The 18,096-nt window shown below is 51.3% G+C and overlaps 1 protein-coding gene across 1 annotated transcript in view; it reads right to left on the reverse strand.

The window, feature by feature from the left end:
• The window catches only part of CARMIL2 (capping protein regulator and myosin 1 linker 2), a 141,057-nt gene that overhangs the window by 57,426 nt on the left and 65,535 nt on the right, over nt 1-18,096 (reverse strand). Inside the window, exons 20-22 of the mRNA XM_073307100.2 lie at nt 16,906-16,963; nt 12,897-13,069; nt 3,468-3,536 (exon numbers count right to left, since the gene is read on the reverse strand). Of these exons, the coding sequence (XP_073163201.2) occupies nt 3,468-3,536; nt 12,897-13,069; nt 16,906-16,963 (300 nt within the window). The remainder of the gene's footprint in view (nt 1-3,467; nt 3,537-12,896; nt 13,070-16,905; nt 16,964-18,096) is intronic.

Raw genomic sequence — 18,096 nt, forward strand, 5'->3', positions numbered from 1 at the left:
GTCCGGCGGGCACCCCGCCCCCCGTCCATTCTGAGCCCACCGCATCCCCACAACACCTTGTGCTGCCGTCCCACCCACAGGGGACGGGGGTTGTTGCTGCATTCATCCCCCACCAGGCAGAGAGCCCTCAGCACCTTTGCAGACACCTACAGGCCACTTGGCAACCTTCAGCCTGAAGGGCCAGTACTAAGGGCAGAGAGATTTCCCCACCAACCCACAATGGCTCCGTCTGTACCCCTTTCAGCTGCAGCCCCACGCAGGGTGAACTTCGCCTCTGGAAAACAAACTGACTTGGTTCCGAAGTCTTGCAGAATTGCCTGGGTAAATAACAGCGACACGCTGCACTCCTATAGCACCTGGCCACTGAGGAGCTCAGAGCCCTTCTCCCTCTCAGGGGGCTTGCCCATTTTATTGGCCTCGGCCCCCAAATGGCCACCATCCCCAGGCGGTCTGAGTGCCTCTCAACAAGGAGGTTAGCTCCTAGTCGTCCCTGCAGGGAGAAAGTTATTGGCAGACTGGACTGTGAGGGGGACGGTTCAGTGATTTGCCAAAGGTCTCACAGGAAGCATGTGGGAGAGCGTCTTCACCGTGGAGTGAAATTCTTATCCCCATCTCGCAGGACTAGATCTGAGGGGCAGCGCCACACCCGAGTTCACACAGCATCTGTCATAACTATAGAGGGAAGGGTAACCACCTTTCTCTATACAGTGCTAGAAAATCCCTCCTGGCCAGAGGCAACCTCCTGTTACCTGTAAAGGGTTAAGAAGCTCTGGTAACCTGGCTGGCACCTGACCCAAAATGACCAATGAGGGGACAAGATACTTTCAAATCTGAGGCGGGGGAAAGGCTTTTATCTGTCTGTGTGATACCTTTGCCAGGAACAGATAAAGGACGCAAGCCCTCCAACTCCTGTAAAGTTAGTAAGTAATCTAGCTAGAAAATGCATTAGGTTTTCTTTGTTTTGGCTTGTGAAATTTACTGTGCTGGAGGAAATGTGTATTCCTGGTTTCGTGTCTTTTTATAACTTAAGGTTTTGCCTAGAGGGATTCTCTGTTTTAAATCTGCCTGTAAGATTATCTTCCATTCGGATCTTACAGAGTTGTTCTCTTATCTTTTTTTGTTCTTCTAATAAAGTTCTGTTTAAGAATCTGATTGGGTTTTTGGGGTCTTAAAAATCCAAGACTGGTTTGTGCTCATCTTGTTTATTCTCAAGCCTCCCCAGGAAAGGGCGTGTAAGGGCTTGGGGGGGATATTTTGGGGAAATAGGAACTCCAAGTGGTCCTTTCCCTGATTATTTGTTAAATCACTTGGTGGTGGCAGCATTTACTTAATCCAAGGGCAAAGACTTTGTGCCTTGGGGAATTTTTAACCTAAACTGGTAGAAATAAGCTTAGGGGGTCTTTCATGTGGGTTCCCACATCTGTGCCCTAGAGTTCAGAGAGGGGAAGGAACACTGACAACGTCAGAACTGGGCACACATCCCTGAATCTCCTCTGGCCGCAAGACCCCCTCTCTCCTAAATCTCCACAATGCTGCCAATTTTCTATTGCACGGACACAATGCTCAAAAATGGAAAGTGAAGCAAACCCAGACTACGTCTGTCTTTCCCCCATGTAAAAGAGAGACTGTGATTGGATGCACCGGCTACATTATACTGTGAAGCCATGAGACGGCATCACAACTTTGTGTGCCTTTGGGTTATAGATGGTTTAGGGTCACAACTTTGGATCCAGGCTTGGATCAGAAATCTCTGATCCAGCTTCCGCCCCATCTCCAGTGTGTGCTATTCATTGTAATAGAGCGGTGATTTTCAACCTGGGGATCCGCAGACTCCCAGGGGTCTGCAGACTATGTCTAACATTTCCAGAGGGGTCTGCACCTCCATTCCAAATTTTTTAGGGGGAAGTAAATGAAAAAGGTTGAAACCCACTGTAATAGGCAGAGAAATCCAAAGGAAAAAGGTAGAGGACTTCAGATTCCCAGCGCCTGTATGACCTTGCTTCCTCCCCACTCTCCAATGCATTATCACTTCCCAGCTCTGCACCACAACCAAAGTGCTCGTGGGAGAAGAAATCCTTTCACGGTCTAAGTGGGCATTTTTTCTGTAAAGCCTTTGGAGGCGCCTCACTGTCATGCTGTATGCGGGCAGCAGGATTGTTTGCAGGAAGGCTGGTCCAGTGGGTAACGCACTAGCTGAGGCCCTGGGAGACGGAGCGTCTCTGCTCATCACAAACTGCTAGGGTGACCCCAGCAAGGCACTGAGCCCCGAGTTCTCCATCTGTGCAATGGGGATAATAGTGCCCTGCCCACAGGGCTGCTGGGAGAGCTACTGATAAAACGCACTGTGTCAGAGCCACGTGTTATTGACACCACGAGCCACGGAGCACAAGGCCGCAGGCCTCATCCGGGTCAGCCCACACGCTCACAAGTGACTCGTGATACTGGGTACCCAGCTTGTGACACTTTGAAGGGTCCCACTTTTTAGGGCTGCAAATTAGAACCTTTTAAGGCGTCTCGTCTGGGGAAATCTAAAGATAGCGGCACTCCCCCGTCACTAGCACCTTGGGGTTTGTCCGCATGAACACTTAATTCACGGCAAGCTGGCAGGTAAATCCACCATGTGCTAACCTGTCACACACTAGCTGTCAGCGTGGACCACGCTGCCTCGCACACGAACAATGTCCTAGTGTGCTTTAATCTATGCCCATTTCAAAGCTAGGCAGATCAAAGCGCACTGCAGAGCATCTAGCGCAAAGCAGCAGCAGGTCCACACGGACACATAGGGTACATCTACACTGCCAAAAACCCCACGGCTGCCAATCTCAGAGTACAGCCCTACAGATTCAGGCTTGCACTGTGGTGCTAAAAATAGCCATGAAGCAATTCGGACTCTCAGCCCCTCAGATCATCCTGTCTGCCAAACAGGGGACGGGCTGAAGCTTAGCTCATTAATGGTCAAGCAGCACTCTGAGATCTGTGGCTGCAAGATGGTAGAGAAGGGTGGGGCATAGCACTCGGTTACACGGGCTCTTCCCAGGCCTGCCTTCTAGCTACAGCACCTTGCACATCTCAGTTTCCTCTCGCATCTGGCTCATGTCCTGCATCCAACCAGCTGCCTGCCCACCCTCTTCCCACATGCAATTAACGAGGCTTCACTCCACCACAGCCAGCACCTTGCTTGCCAGAAGCAACACGCTCGACACAGCCTGTCCCCACTGCCTTGATGGTAGAAAAGCCAACAGGCCAACCCTCATCCCAAGGGCGAACCCACCTGTGCTCTAGCCTCCTGGCATCTGACTTAGACCCTGCTGGTTCTGTTAGTATCACCTGTCTAGTTTCACAGGGTTAGGGGCTGGCGGGAATCCCTTCCGTGAACGATCCCAAGGTCCCAACATAGAACTCCCTACTAGGCAATGAAATCTGCATGTCACTGAGGAGTTAAAGCACATGCTTTACACCGTCCCTACCTTTCCAAAGCACGGGCAACATCAAGGAATCCATGGGCCGTGGTGTTGTTTCTGTCCCAAATTACTGTCCTGGGAAGAGAAGAAAGAGGGTGAACCCCAGTGAACAATTCCCCCTTGCAAGGCACTTGCTTTCAGCATATTAGAAGTACAGATTTGTCTGAGCCAGGAGGTTGCACTCCAGATACAAAGTTCTCCAACATTCAGCAGCTCAGCCCACTCCAGAGAGAGGGGCTCACTGCACAGATTGGGTCAGATCCTCTAGCCCAGCAGCTCTTAACCTTTCAAGACCGTATACGCCTTTCAGCAGGCTGATTTGTCTTGTGTAGCCCCAAGTTTCACCTCACTTAAAAACTCCTTGCTTACACAATCAGACATAAACATACAAAAGGGTCACAGCACACTGTTACTGACAAATTGCTGAGTTTCTTATTGTTACCATATAATTATAAATCATAATTATGATTATAAATAATTGTTACCATATAATTGGAATACAAATACTGTACTTACATGTCAGCGTATAGTATATAGAGCAGTATAAACAAGCCATTGTATGAAATTTTAGTTTGTAATGATTGCACTAGTGCTTTTTATGTCGCCTGTTGTCAAACTAGGCAAGTATCTAGTGTGACAAAGTTCCTTCTCTACCTTGGTGGGTCTTGCGCTTATTGGCGGATTTGCTCGCCTTGGAGCTTCGCGGCAGCCCTCAGCTTGGCCGTTTTTCTGAACCCACAGTCCAGGTCGACGACTCCTGTGTCTGACCAGGAGTTGGGAGGATTTGGGGAGAACCCAGGCCCGCCCTCTACTCCGGGTTCCAGCCCAGGGCCCTGTGCAATGCAGCTGTCTAGACTGCCTCCTGGAACAGCTGTGTGACAGCGACAACTCCCTGGGCTACTTCCCCATGGCCTCCTCCCAACCCCTTCTTTATCCTCACCACAGGACCTTCCTCCTGGTGTCTGATAATGCTTGTACTCCTCAGTCCTCCAGCAGTCCGCCTTCTCACTCTCAGCTCCTAGCGCCTCTTGCTCCCAGCTCCTCACACACACACACCACAAACTGAAGTGAGCTCCTTTTTAAAACCCAGGTGCCCTGATTAGCCTGCCTAAATTGATTCTAGCAGCTTCTTAATAGGCTGATTAGAACACCTGCAGCCAGTCTTAATGGTCTCCAGAAGGTTCCTGATTGTTCTGGAACCTTCTCTGTTACCTTATCCAGGGAAAAGGGACCTACTTAGCCTGAGGCTAATATATCTGCCTTCTATTACTCTCCTATAGCCATCTGGCCCGACCCTGTCACACTAGATGAGATGCTGTACCCTCTGGATGACCTCTGTGTACCCCAAGGGGTATGCGTACCCTTGGCTGAGAACCACAGCTCTAGTGTAATGAGCAGCTCCTTCCTGAGCTGCTCAATCCAGGCCAAGGTTTAAGGAGATCCTGTATGGCCCATAGGCTGTGTTAGTCTAGGAGCTGGAAAACTCCAGGGGCTGACTGAGTCAATGAGGAATTCTCCTTATACAGAGCACAGGCCTGTCTCTTCTCCAGCATGAGGGACACTAAAGACCTGAACTGCCCTCAAGTTTTGGGGGGCTGAGAGCAGGGTTTTGGCTGGGGTTTAGAATGGTGTTATTGGACTGGCTGAACCCATCCCTTTGGCTAATCTCTCTCTGGGGACTTATCTGGCCCCTCCCTGCAGTATCCCAGTACCTCCAAAATGAAAAGTGGAGTGATTCTGGGAAATGGAGCAGCCCAACCCATTCAGGGACTTTCCGGTGAGTTAACATCCATGCTGGCTGCAGGGTGCTGAGTGGGGTCTCCGTGAGATCTCTTTGCTCCACAGCGCGTGGCTGCTGTGTCCGTTTCCAGCGAGAACCCGCCACCAGTCGCCTGCAGAGGCTGTAGAAGGACAAGGCACCCAGGGAGCAAGGGATGATACAGTGAAGCCACCACTGCTGCCCTGCCAGGCGGGAAAGTGAGAAGTGAGGAGGGGCAACATGCATCTTCTCTGTCATTCCAGCAGCACAGCACAATCTCACCAAGGGCTTGGAGAGCCAGGCAGCTGCTGCAACGGCCCATGCACCATGTCCCCAGGAGGCGACCCTGTTGGGCTCTGGTGTGATCACTCACCATGCTGGCGGGGCTGGGTCAGGGAGGCCTGCCCTGTGGCAGACTCTGTGGCAATTCCAGCAGCTCAGCCACAAGCAGTAAGCAGGGGACTGTATCACAGGCCAGATGAGCTGCCCTGCACAAGTGGTGAAGCCAAACTCAGGTCACGGCTTTTTGAAAGCTCTGACCCTTCAGCTGGCATGTGCAATGGGCTAAGCAGGTGTCCCTGGCCTGGGGTTGTTAGCTTCAACAATCGCCCACTGCAGAGAAGAGAGTCCAAATCGCACAAGAGCAGCGTCACCAATTCTTGGGATGCATCATGACTCCTGTGAGCTTTGGTGTCTGTCTTAAAGCCCCCAGCTCCTGGAGTCATGAGATTACATAGACAATCTCACCTTGCATTAAAAATACATTTTTTTTAAAAAGTCTCTAGCATTGGTGGTTGTGGAGAAAAGCATGGAAACGCGGCCTGCATGCCACCTACAGGCCTGGACACCAGGCGCCAAAGAAACCAAACCCACAAGTTCAAAATCTCATGATTTTAAAGCCAATCTTGTGATTCTGGGGGCCTGACCCCTGATTTTGACAGGTCTTTGGCAATACTGCAGTGAGTAAGCTCCAGGCACCAGAGGGTTAAAGAACAGGGCTGAGAGACTGGGATTTTTCACTGCCTTGAGCAAAATGGAAACAGAAAAACTGCAATCAGAGCACGCCCACACAGAGCCTGAAGTGACAGGTGTGAATTAAACCCCACGGAGTTCTCTTCCTGCCAGTTTGCAAATGGCCTAGCCCTAGCTGTGGGCTGGCTACAGGCTCCCAATGCAGATTTCAGAGTGGGGGGAAGAACATCACGGGATGAAGAAGGATCTTTTCCCTGTAACCCCCAGGCACCCCACAGGAGTTTCCTTCTCGGGAAGGATCTGAACAGAGGGAGCGGTGACTTTCCCTTCCCTCACCAGGGGCTCAGGATTCAGCCAGGAGAGTTTTTGTCAGCTGTTCTGGGGGCAGGGCTAACCCCTGTGGCAGGCAGACATGGCCATGCCGGTCACAAGACAGTGACGTACAGCGCGGCACATGAGCTCAAAGAGACCTGCCAGCCCCAGGTTTGCCTTAGTTTTGATGTGCAAACTTCATCTTGCAACAGCAGTGAGAGGTGACCCTGCTCCCCAAGGGAGATCATTCTGCTGCTGAATGCCAGGTGCTTAATCCCAGAACCCCTCTGGGGGGGGGGGGGGGGGGAAATGGCTCTCCACTGGCCACCTAGCCCCTCCCACCACCTGCCTGCAGGGCTTGTGGTCTTCCAGCTCCACCCCTCTGAGGCTGGGCTATATAGCTCAGGACACCGTTCCTATTGCTTCGGCAAAGGATGTCTGTCAGCCGGTGCCAGGCAAGGAGCGAACACTCAAGAGGCCGGGGCCCAGGAGGCACAGCTAGCAAGCTGCATGCCAGAGAACTGGAGAGCCAGAAATGGGCACACAGAACTATTGGTGGCTAGATAGGGATCAGCAGTCCCAGCCTCGCGCTGTGGCTAGCGAAGCCAGTTATTAAGCTGCCTCACTCTAATGAGGGATCTACGCATAAGGCCGAGCTCCCACGTTGCTCTGCCGGGCCTGGAGAACGTGACCAGCCAGAGAGGTTTGCAATTCTCTCCTCAGAGAAGAAATGCAGGCATGAATGCAATGAGTTCACTAATGGGTCCTGCTCCGGATCAGGGAGGCTCCCCATCTCTGCCCCACTGTTGGGTAAAGGCACTTCTTCCACCTCCCAGCTCCACTGGACAGGAGATTTGGAGCCCTGTGGCCCTGCAGTGAGAGAGCCAGTGACCCATAGGCACCAAAGCAGCAGAGAGAAGGCAGCAAAGCTGGCTGTCACCACCTGGCCGTCACCACCTGGCCAGCCCACTCCCCTCCGTCACGCAGCATAGAGGGGAGCCAAAGTTGGTAGCCATCCTCCAGTGAGAGTAACACTGCACCTGCAGGACCGGCCCACAACATTTTGGCACCTGAAGTAGGGAGTTCAAATGACACCCCCTCGCTTGGGCCAAAACTTTGAAAGGTCTCAATTCTGCCTTCTTCCTGTTCTACTCCTCTCATGGTGCTGCTCTGCTACCGACCCTGATAAAGGAGAACTCACAACTTAAAATGCCTTGTTCAAAAATTTTAAGTAACACTTCACTTTCAGACGCCTGAACAGCAAATGTAACTTTTCTTGTCTGGCATGTTTATCTGTTTGATTATTCAAAGTGGGGCTTTCCGTGCCTTCTTGGTTGCAAAGATTTGAACTGCTTCCTGCTGAAGGTCCACAGTCTGGGCCAGCTCATGCTCTATTGAGATGGTTGCAATGCCAATCAGCCTCTCCTGTGTCATTGTGGAGCGTAGATGTGTTTTTCTTAACTTCAGCTTGGAGAAGCTGCGTTCTCCACTGGCAACTGTTACAGGAAGTGTTAGAAGTACGCGAAGAGCAACAAAAGCATTTGGAAAGAGGGTGGTCATCTTATTTGTGCACATATATTCCAGAACAGCCTTTGGAGTTGATCCTGCTGAAATGTATCTTGAAAGGGCTTTCAGTTCATCACCTAAATCACTCGCATCAATATCACACATGTCATCATGTGTCAACACTGTCTCTAGTGCCCTGCATTGCTGCTGTAGGTCTTCTTCAGGTATAGTGAGGAGTTTTGGAATATCCTACAACATCCCAAATATACTGCTGTGTTCCTTGAGCTGCATGAAATGTTCTTCAGCTGACTGTATTGCACAATCTAGCACCTGGTTAAAGAATTCAACTTTGAATTATTGTTTGGGGTCTCTTATGAGGCATGGGATAATCCTATAATCAAAATGTCTTCTTTGGTGACTCTTGTATTCTTGAATGGGTGGGAAAATAGCTTCAGTGTGGAGTTCCTCTGCCAACTTCTGTGCACTCTTCAAAATGTTTTGAAATCCTTCATCTGACCAGTAAGACTGTAGGTATGACTTTGCTTTGTCCAGTTGTTCCATTGCTCCAGATATATCAAGGTCAACACCTTAGAGTCTCTTGCCTACAACATTTATTTCAAATAGTATATCATGCCACAACACTAAGCCACACAGAAATGTGAAGTTATGTATGTTTCTGGTGATTCCATTTCCCTCTGCCACTGTTCTCCCACGAACAGTTCCTGTCATAGCATTATCCTCCATAATGGCAACTGTGGCTTCATCTATCTTCCCAATTTGGTGTTTGATAGGCTTTATCGCCTCCACTCGACTTTCCCATTGTGTGCCACTCAGTGGTTTCAGTGTCAGGGAGGATGTTCCCAGATGTTCTCTAGAAGCTGATGCTGCATCACTGACCACCAAGTTCAATGAATGAGAACTGCATGGGACAAAAAAAGCTCGAGGGTTTAACTCTCGGATCCGTGTCTGCACTCCTGTTCTTTCCTCTCACGTCGGCACCATTATCGTAGCCCTGACCTCTCATGTCAGCTATCGCAATTCCCGTATCTTCCAGCTTTTTAAGAAGCACATTTGTCATACCAGCTTCTGTAGGATCATCAATGTCAATAAATTCTAGAAAATGCTCTGACAGTCACCATTGCAGGGACATTTTCACTAGGTTCTGTTGTTGTTACAAAATGCACCATTCAAGTCATTTGTTCTGTATGGCTGATGTCAGGTGTGCCGTCCAGAACAACAGAGTAATATCGTGCTGACTTCAGATCGGCCACAATCTTCTGTTTGACTTTTGTTGCCAGTAACTGTATGGTCTCATTTTGAATGGTTTTTCCAAGGTAGTGGTGTGTGTACCACGACTTGGTAGTTGACTCTTCTTAGATGCTCCTGGAGAACAGCATCAAACTGAGCCACCAGCTCCACAGTTTTAAGGAAGTTTCCATTGTTTGGCACATACAGCTGATCTGCAGTGCCATGCAGGGCTAGGTTTTGGGCTGCAAGCATTGTCACAATGGCAATGAGCCTTCTCAGAACATTTTGCCAGTAAAGAGACTCTGACGCAATCTTCTCTTGATGCTCATCATCCATGGTGGCCTTTAACCTTAGTCTCATCTCCAGCTCTTTCCAGCTGTGGAATGCTCTCTGGTGATTTGCTGCCTTCTCATGGCAGGCCAGATTTCTAGCCAGATTTTTCCAGTCCTTTGTTCCTGTAGAACCCAATGTGGCTGGAACATTAGACTGGAAGAGTTTGCAACAAAACCAGTATGCAGCATTCTGGGTTTTTGAGTACATAAGCCATGGCCTCTCCACTTTGTCACCATTGGGGATTTCACACCAGTAACGTGTTGGATGGAAACTTCTATTTTCATTGTCTTTAGGGAACATGAAGTTTTTCACTTGCTGTGGCCCATGCAGTACAAGGAAGTCCCTTAGGCTACTGCTCAAGTGGGTCCACAGTCCTGGATCCTCTGGACTCAAGGAACTAAACTCAGCAGCAGCTGTTTCTTGCGCCTCCACCACACTCTTCTCTGATCTACACTTTTCTTCAGGACTGTGCATGGTTACATTTACTTGAGATGGAGATATGGATGCTGCAGCAGCTGCCAGGTCACCTGCACTCTGACTGGAAGATCAGGCATCTCCTCACCACTCACATCCTCACTGGGGCCAGAAGGCTCACCATGAACATTTGTGTCTATGTATCTCGGGAGAGTTCCTTCCTGCTTAGATAGAAAAGCTTCCTTTGCTTTCTTTCTTTTTCTGAATGCTGCCCCAGAGGGGCGTTTTCTTCTTTCACTCATGGCTGCTGTTCTGTGCCAGCTAGAGTGGCTCTCAACACTCAGTTGAAGGGGAGAAATAAGCAGGCTGGTAGCAGGGCCTGAGTGAGGGAAGAGATCAGCGTCTTAGGGCCTAACTGGCTGCTACTACTCCAGTTGACGGTCTGTTCTCCTCAAGTGGGTTCAGGGAAGCAGCAGGACACAGGAAGCTCCCTGAGAAGCTGGGGTTAATCAGTCCAGGCTCCTGGGGGGCTAGAGAGGGACATAAGAGGCTCCTCCTCCTTTCTCTCCCTGCAGCTCCTGCTGCTTTCTGTTATTCCCGCTCCCCTTTTCTCCTGCCTGCCTGTTCTGTCTCTTGTGCCCTCCTCCCTCCAGCCCAGCACTCCCCCATCTCTGTTCGTCTCGAGCAGAGGGAATACAGATGCACCAGCAGCAGACACCATTTTCTACACTCTGGGTCCTCGTGGCGCCCCCCTCCCCCCCTAGCCCAGTCTGGCACCTGAGGCGGCCGCCTCAGTTCATCTCATGGTAAGGCCAGCCCTGCTGATTACTCCATTACCTGGCAGCGCTCTGCACCCTCAGCATCACAGTGTGGATGAGGCTCTTCGCTGCAAGCTTCAGCAACGCCTCCAAGGAGAGAAAACCAGGGCTGTGTATCCCGGGCTCGCAGGTGCAGGAAGGAAGCCGTGGCATTGCTGGGGCATGCACCGACTCCCATCAGGCACTGGGGGTCATAGACTCCCCCGGTACAGGTGAGGAACAGCTGGGCAGCTGGGAGAGCGATATAGTCAATGTGACACCCCCTGAAGACGCAGGGAGGGACGTGGCCGGACTCTTGGTGTAAGTCAAAGATCTATGGAAATGGCAGTGCAGAGCCACAGGCTCCCCATCAGCCAGGCACTGTCCTTGTCCCTCCACTGCCCTGGCAGTGCAGGGATCTACTGTGGCTGGCCCCAAGCCTCCTCAGCCGTGAGGGAAGCCCTAGAGCGGGTGTTACCACTGCCCCAAGAAGGGAGAGTGAGTGCCCCTTTCCCCTCCCAGCCCGGCTGGCCATGCCCTCCCTACCAGCCACAGTAGATCACCAGTGCTGCAGTGGGACAAGGAGAGTGCTGCAGAGGGACAAGGAGAGTGCAGCTTCCTTCCTGCACCTGCGAGCCCGGGATACACAGCCCTGGCTTTTCCTTCTCAGAGACGTTGCTGAAGCTTGCAGCGAAGAGCCTCATCCGCACTGTGACGCTGAGGGTGCGGAGCGCTGCCAGGCAATGGAGTAATGAGCCCTGACAGGCACTTGGCTTGACATTGAATTGCAGAGCACCAGTAGGCTGATCTGCCATACGCCTGGCAAGGAGGCTTAGCCATTATATAATCCAGGCGTTTCCTTTACTCGGTCCTTCATTCCTATGGAGTACGTCGCCAATAATCAGCTTGTATCGCACGAGCATGTACAAACGGTCCACCTAATGGGCATAGACTAGGGGGCTCAGCGCACCCTCTTAACACCAGCTGATGGTTACAAACATGTAAAGCTGCCCCCAGGGCAGCATTCACAAGTGCTTCCTGGGCAGCCGGATCAGACCCACACTCCACAGGATTGATGTGCATACAGAAGACGTCATGCAGCTGTTCACAATAGGAGAGCGAGAATGCTTTGCAGGGCTGAGAGGCACCCAATGGCTGAGAGGGAAAGGATGGCCCAGGGGATAGAGCAGCTGTGAGCTATCCAGGTTCAATTCCTGGTCCACCTCAAACATCCTGAGTGACCCTGTGCATGTCACTTAACTTCTCTAGGCCTCGGTTCTCCATTATCTCCGAGGGTAAAAGCACCGGGGTTCAGGGGAATAAATCTATTACAGGCTACACAGAGATTACAGTGAAGGGCACCGGATAAGCACCTCAGATGGAGATGAGACAGAGGCAGTGACTAGACAGGGGCTATAGGGATCCTCGGGGGAGTGGGGTTGGGGCAGTGGGAGAGGAGGGAAGAGTACACTGAGGGTGGGAGGAATTGAAGGGGGTGAAGAAGAGATGGGTGGGGGGACGTCATGTCAAACCACATGTCACAGCTCACTGTACTTCGAGGCACTGCCGGTGGCAGACGTCCCAGCGCAGCTGAGGTGCCAATGGCTCAGAGCCAGGGAGTGCCCAGCACACAGGACAGCCATGCGGGGGGACAGAGAGGCCAAGTGGCCCGCGTGGACAGGTGAGCAGCTCTGCGAGGTGAAAACAAAGCCAAGGAGCATATGAGAACTAGGAGAGCTTGCTGGGAAGGCAGTGCTGGGAGGAGAGGGTGGGTATGAGGCAGGGTGGGGGTCGGGGAGGAGACAGGATCTGCCATGAAGGATCAGTCTCAGTATGTTTTCATTAAACAAGTGGTAGAAATTTCTCCAGCCACCTGCCCTATTCAATGGAAGCCCTGTGCATTCCTAGGGCCTTTACACAGCACCTTCCTCCTGCTCAGCAAAGCCCCTGAGGCAGACGCCTCCCCTCTCCTCTGGAAACGCTGCCCAGCAGCGCCTCATAAGAGCCGGCATGCTGTGCTGAGACTCAGCACTTACCAGCATCCGCCTGCCTGCCTCTTTCTCGCACACGCACGTGCACACTCACACGCACTACCTGAGTTGTGTGTTGATCTGCAAGGCTTTGGCCAGCATCTTGGCTCCAGAGTCGCCAATGGTATTCCCACTGATGTCCAGCGTGCGGAGGCTGGCGTTACTGCCCAGCGCATTCAGCAGGACGTTGGTTCCCAATTTCAGTCGCGATTCGGCCACGGACAGGGATTGAAGAGGCTGGAAGACAAATGCCAGAGGGAGAAATGATCAGGTGCTGCTGCTGCAGGGGCCCTAGGGCTCTACCAGGAAGCAGGTTTCAGTGTAGCCGCCGTGTTAGTCTGTCTTCGCAAAAAGAAAAGGAGGACTTGTGGCACCTTAGAGAGACTAACCAATTTATTTGAGCATAAGCTTTCGTGAGTTGCATCCGATGAAGTGGGCTGTAGCTCACGAAAGCTTATGCTCAAATAAATTGGTTAGTCTCTCTAAGGTGCCACAAGTCCTCCTTTTCTTTTTACCAGGAAGCAGGTCGCCCTCCCCCGCATCTAACTACACAGACTGGGCCACCTGCGTAATGGGACCAGCTGGGAAATCCCTGCCCCCTAGAATGCCCTGTGCAGCTCACGAGCTCTTTGCCCTCTCTGGGCTGGGCCCGTGTGCTGTGCTCTAGCTCTGGTGGCCTGTAGTCCTTGGCAGCCAGTCAGTGCAGGGGACAAGCTAATGAATACAAAGCTAGGGCCAGGCCAAGGCTCATAGATCACATGGGGTGGGACATGGAGGGAGGCACCTGGAAGCAGTTTGCATGAGGCCAGGAGCCGGCGAGAGGCCTGCAGGTAGCCCTGCCCTGCTCAGGAGCTCCAGTGTTCTCTATGCTTGGGGAATGGGCAAAGCCAAAGCAGAGCTGCCCTTAGACAAAGACACCGAGGGGCAGGGAGAGGGGAATTTGTGCGCCCCTCTTCCCTGTTCCAGTGTCCCTGTGCCAGGGAGAAGGATGGTGAAGTAAGCCCTGCTCTACCACTGACTCATGTGTGACCCTGGGTGAGTCACTTAGCCTCTCTGTGTCTCAGGTTCCCATCTGTATTGTGGGGCACTAGACATGCCCTGCTTCCCCAGAGTACAGTGAGGGTGAACCCACTACTGATTGTGAGGCACTCAGATACTCCTGTGATAGGGGCCAGACAAGTATAGACAGACAGACATCATTTGGCCCTACCACAGGCAGAAAAGCAGCAAGAGCCAGGGGGAGGAAAGCAGAGACAACAACACAGGGCAGGTCTGAGCCACTCCTGGCCTCTCGATCCCGCTGTACCTCAGCAGGAGGAGGGGGCAATCCTAGAGGATAAAGCTGTCCTTTACCTACTAACGACCTGGTAATCACATGAACGGGAAAGGCCTGTTTAATGGGATTTGGGCTGCACAGACCTTTTCTGCCTGTGGCAGCAATTCTGAAATGCACCAGTGGGTTTTCTCCTTTAAAGGAGACCTGCAAAGATTAAACAACATCAGTGCCCTTGCCCCTTTTGTGTCTCTTTCACAGGGGATAGGCCTGAAAGGGGTTTCTCCAAATTAGAAATTCAGGTCTGGCCTAGCCTCTATTCCCTGGAAGACGCTATGGATGGCCGGAGGACTAGCAGGCTGACAAGGAGGAGTAACAAAAGTGAAATGAAATCTAAGCAGCTGAGGCTGGGCTAACTACAGAGTGAGGGTGTCACAGGGCAGGTTACGTCGGTCTCCCTGTGTAAGTGTCTACACTAACATTGCCACCTGTCCGGGTTACATCCAGACAGGCCGGGTTTTGGCTTCTGCATTCGGGTGCCATTTAGGATTGCCAGGTGCCCAGGTTTCGATGCTAATTTGCACCTGAACCAGAAGTCCAGTTATGGCGGGGTTGGGGGAGACACCAGGTCATTCACCCGCATCAGCCCCTGCTCAGCTGGGGCTGCCTCCTACCTGCAGGAAGGCTCCTTGAGAGGATCCAGCGAGTGACGGGGGAGAGGAGCGAGTGATGGGGTGGGACCCTTGGGGAAGAACCTTGCGAATTCAGTTCCCAGCCATTAGAAAGATGGCAACCCTAGTCTACATTTAAATTTTGCTCCTGCAGACGTAACTGCTCTGCTATGCGGAATTAATAACTCCGCCGTCACAAGCAGCAGAGTCAAGGCTGCTGCAGTGTCAGCAACGCTGACACAAGAGTTTGGCCTCTGCCCAGCCTAGATGAATCTTCGTTGCCTTTTCAACGCCCTGAGAAGAGGTCCTAAAAAGACTAGGCCCTTCCAAACAGGTGACATTTTCAGAAGCCCAGTTTCAGAGCAGCCGCCGTGTTAGTCTGTCTTCGCAAAAAGAAAAGGAGGACGTGTGGCACCTTAGAGACTAACCAATTTATTTGAGCATAAGCTTTCGTGAGCTACAGCTCACTTCATCGGAGGCATGCTGTGGAAAATACAGTGAGGAGATTTATATACACAGAGAACATGAAACAATGGGTGTTACCATACACACTGTAACCAGAGTGATCAGGTAAGGTGAGCTATTACCAGCAGGAGAGCAGGGGGCGGGGAGAAAACCTTTTGTAGTGATAATCATAGAATATCAGGGTTGGAAGGGACCTCAGGAGGTCATCTAGTCCAACCCCCTGCTCAAAGCAGGACCAATCCCCAACTAAATCATCCCAGCCAGGGCTTTGTCAAGCCTGACCTTAAAAATATCTAAGGAAGGAGATTCCATCACCTCCCTAGGTAACGCATTCCAGTGTTTCACCACCCTCCTAGTGAAAAAGTTTTTCCTAATATCCAACCTAAACCTCCCCCACTGCAAATTGAGACCATTACTCCTCGTTCTGTCATCAGCTACCACTGAGAACAGTCTAGATCCATCCTCTTTGGATCCACCTTTCAGGTAGTTGAAAGCAGCTATCAAATCCCCCCTCATTCTTCTCTTCTGCAGACTAAACAATCCCAGTTCCCTCAGCCTCTCCTCATAAGTCATGTGTTCCAGACCCCTCATCATTTTTGTTGCCCTCCGCTGGGCTCTTTCTAATTTTTCCACATTCTTCTTGTAGTGTGGGGCCCAAAACTGGACACAGTACTTCAGATGAGGCCTCACCAGTGTCGAATAGAGGGGAACGATCACGTCCCTCGATATACTGGCAATGCCCCTACTTACACATCCCAAAATGCCATTGGCCTTCTTGGCAACAAGGGCATACTGTTGACGCATATCCAGATTCTCGTCCACTGTAACCCCAGGTCCTTTTCTGCAGAATTGCTGCCTAGCCATTCAGTCCCTAGTCTGTAGCGGTGCATTGGGTTCTTCTGTCCTAAGTGCAGGACTCTGCACTTGTCCTTGTTGAACCTCATCAGATTTCTTTTGGCCCAATCCTCCAATTTGTCCAGGGCCCTCTGTATCCTATCCCTATCCTCCGGGGGGGGCGGGGGGGGGGATGATGGATAAACATGGGGAAATAGTTTTACTTTGTGTAATGACCCATCCACTCCCAGTCTCTATTCAAGCCTAATAGTATCCAGTTTGCAAATTAATTCCAATTCAGCAGTCTCTCGTTGGAGTCTGTTTTTGAAGTCTTTTTGTTGTAATATTGCAACTTTTAGGTCTGTAATCGAGTGACCAGAGAGATTGAAGTGTTCTCCGACTGGTTTATGAATGTTATAATTCTTGACATCTGATTTGTGTCCATTTATTCTTTTACATAGAGACTGTCCAGTTTGACCAATGTACATGGCAGAGGGGCATCACCTTTGTTCTGGACTGTTATCCATCCCCCTACGTACAACACACATCTCTCCTGCTCCCTCAGCTGTTGATTCCTTTCCTATATTCTCCCAAACACAGAGAGAAAAGCATTTATTTCTCAGTCCAACCATTCCTTTCAGATTAACACCAACCACAGAGGGAGAGACTCCATGGAAGAGAGAGACAGCAACTCCCCCACGTTCTGCATCTGAACTGAAACACAAAATGGCCAGTTGTCTCACAGCTGAAATGAATAGTAATAATTCAGAGGAAACGGCGCGAGAGATTCAGTTATGGGGCTCTGGGCAGGCACCACAGCAAGCACTTACGCAGTCGTCTTCCTGCGTGAGCTGAACAATCCGGTGGAGAACATCGGCCAGATTGTCCCTGCGGAGGAGATACAGAGGGGTTATCTGTGTTTCCCCATCGCACAGCAGAGCCTGACGTGGGCTCAAGTCAGCACCAAGCTGGGAAGTGTTCCATTGCGGCTGGACATTACTCTGACCGCACGGCTCACCTATGCACCTCCCTCTCTCCTGCAAGCCACCAGCCTTTCCTAGTTGCAGTCAGCCTGTGGCAATGAGCACTTTCCCGAGAGGCTGCAACATTCTCAGAGATATTCAATTACACCTCCCTGTTGGCTGGCCTAAGAGGGGGTGACCACACTGCAGTGTCCCTGCCCCTGAGACCCCAGCGCCTCTGCATTATGTCAACTGGGCAGTAACCCAAGAACAAAGGACTGGCAGGGATGGCCATTGAGTCCAGTCCCCTGCTAATCACAGGCAACCCCGTCAGATCATCCCCTTCATAAATGTATCAAGGTCCCATCTTCAAACTAGCTGGGTCCTTTGCACCACTACTCCTGCTGGGTGAGGTGCTGCAACAGCCTCCCCGCTGATGGTAAGAAACCTTCTAATTTCCAGCCTAAATGTACGCCTGGCCAGTTTATCCTGGTTCCAACATTGTCCTTTAGCTTAAACAGCTCTTCTCCCCCGTCCCACCCCTCCCACTATTTACAGAGAGCAATCAGCCCATCTCTCATGGCTAAGCAAGCCAAGCTCTTTTAGTTTCCTCTCACAACAGGCTCTCTCCAGTCCCCTGATCACCCCAGAAGCCTCTCTCTGCACCTGTTCCAGTCTGAATTCAGGCAGCAAGAGCTCATCCCTAAACCTGCATCGGGCTGAGTACTGAGGCAAACACTGCAGGCCTTTGGGACTCATGATAGTCCATGGAAATTCAGTACCGCTGTGACTGGACTGGAGGTGGTGGAATCCCTGTCACTGGAGGTGTTTAAGAACAGATTGGCCAAAGCCCTCTCAGGGCTGGTCTAGGTTTCCTTGGCACTGCCTTAGCACAGGGGGCTGGCCTGGCTGACTTCCAGGTCTGTTCCAGCCCCACATTTCTAGGAGATGATTCCATGGCTTTGATACCTCTGATTTACAAGAGCATTATAATTTAAAGGCCCAGTACACACAAAGCCAAATGGTGATTAACAATGCAAAGCTACAGTCTGAGCAGTC

The sequence above is a fragment of the Lepidochelys kempii genome, chromosome 12 (assembly GCF_965140285.1).
Source record: "Lepidochelys kempii isolate rLepKem1 chromosome 12, rLepKem1.hap1, whole genome shotgun sequence".
Classification (NCBI taxonomy): domain Eukaryota; kingdom Metazoa; phylum Chordata; order Testudines; family Cheloniidae; genus Lepidochelys; species Lepidochelys kempii.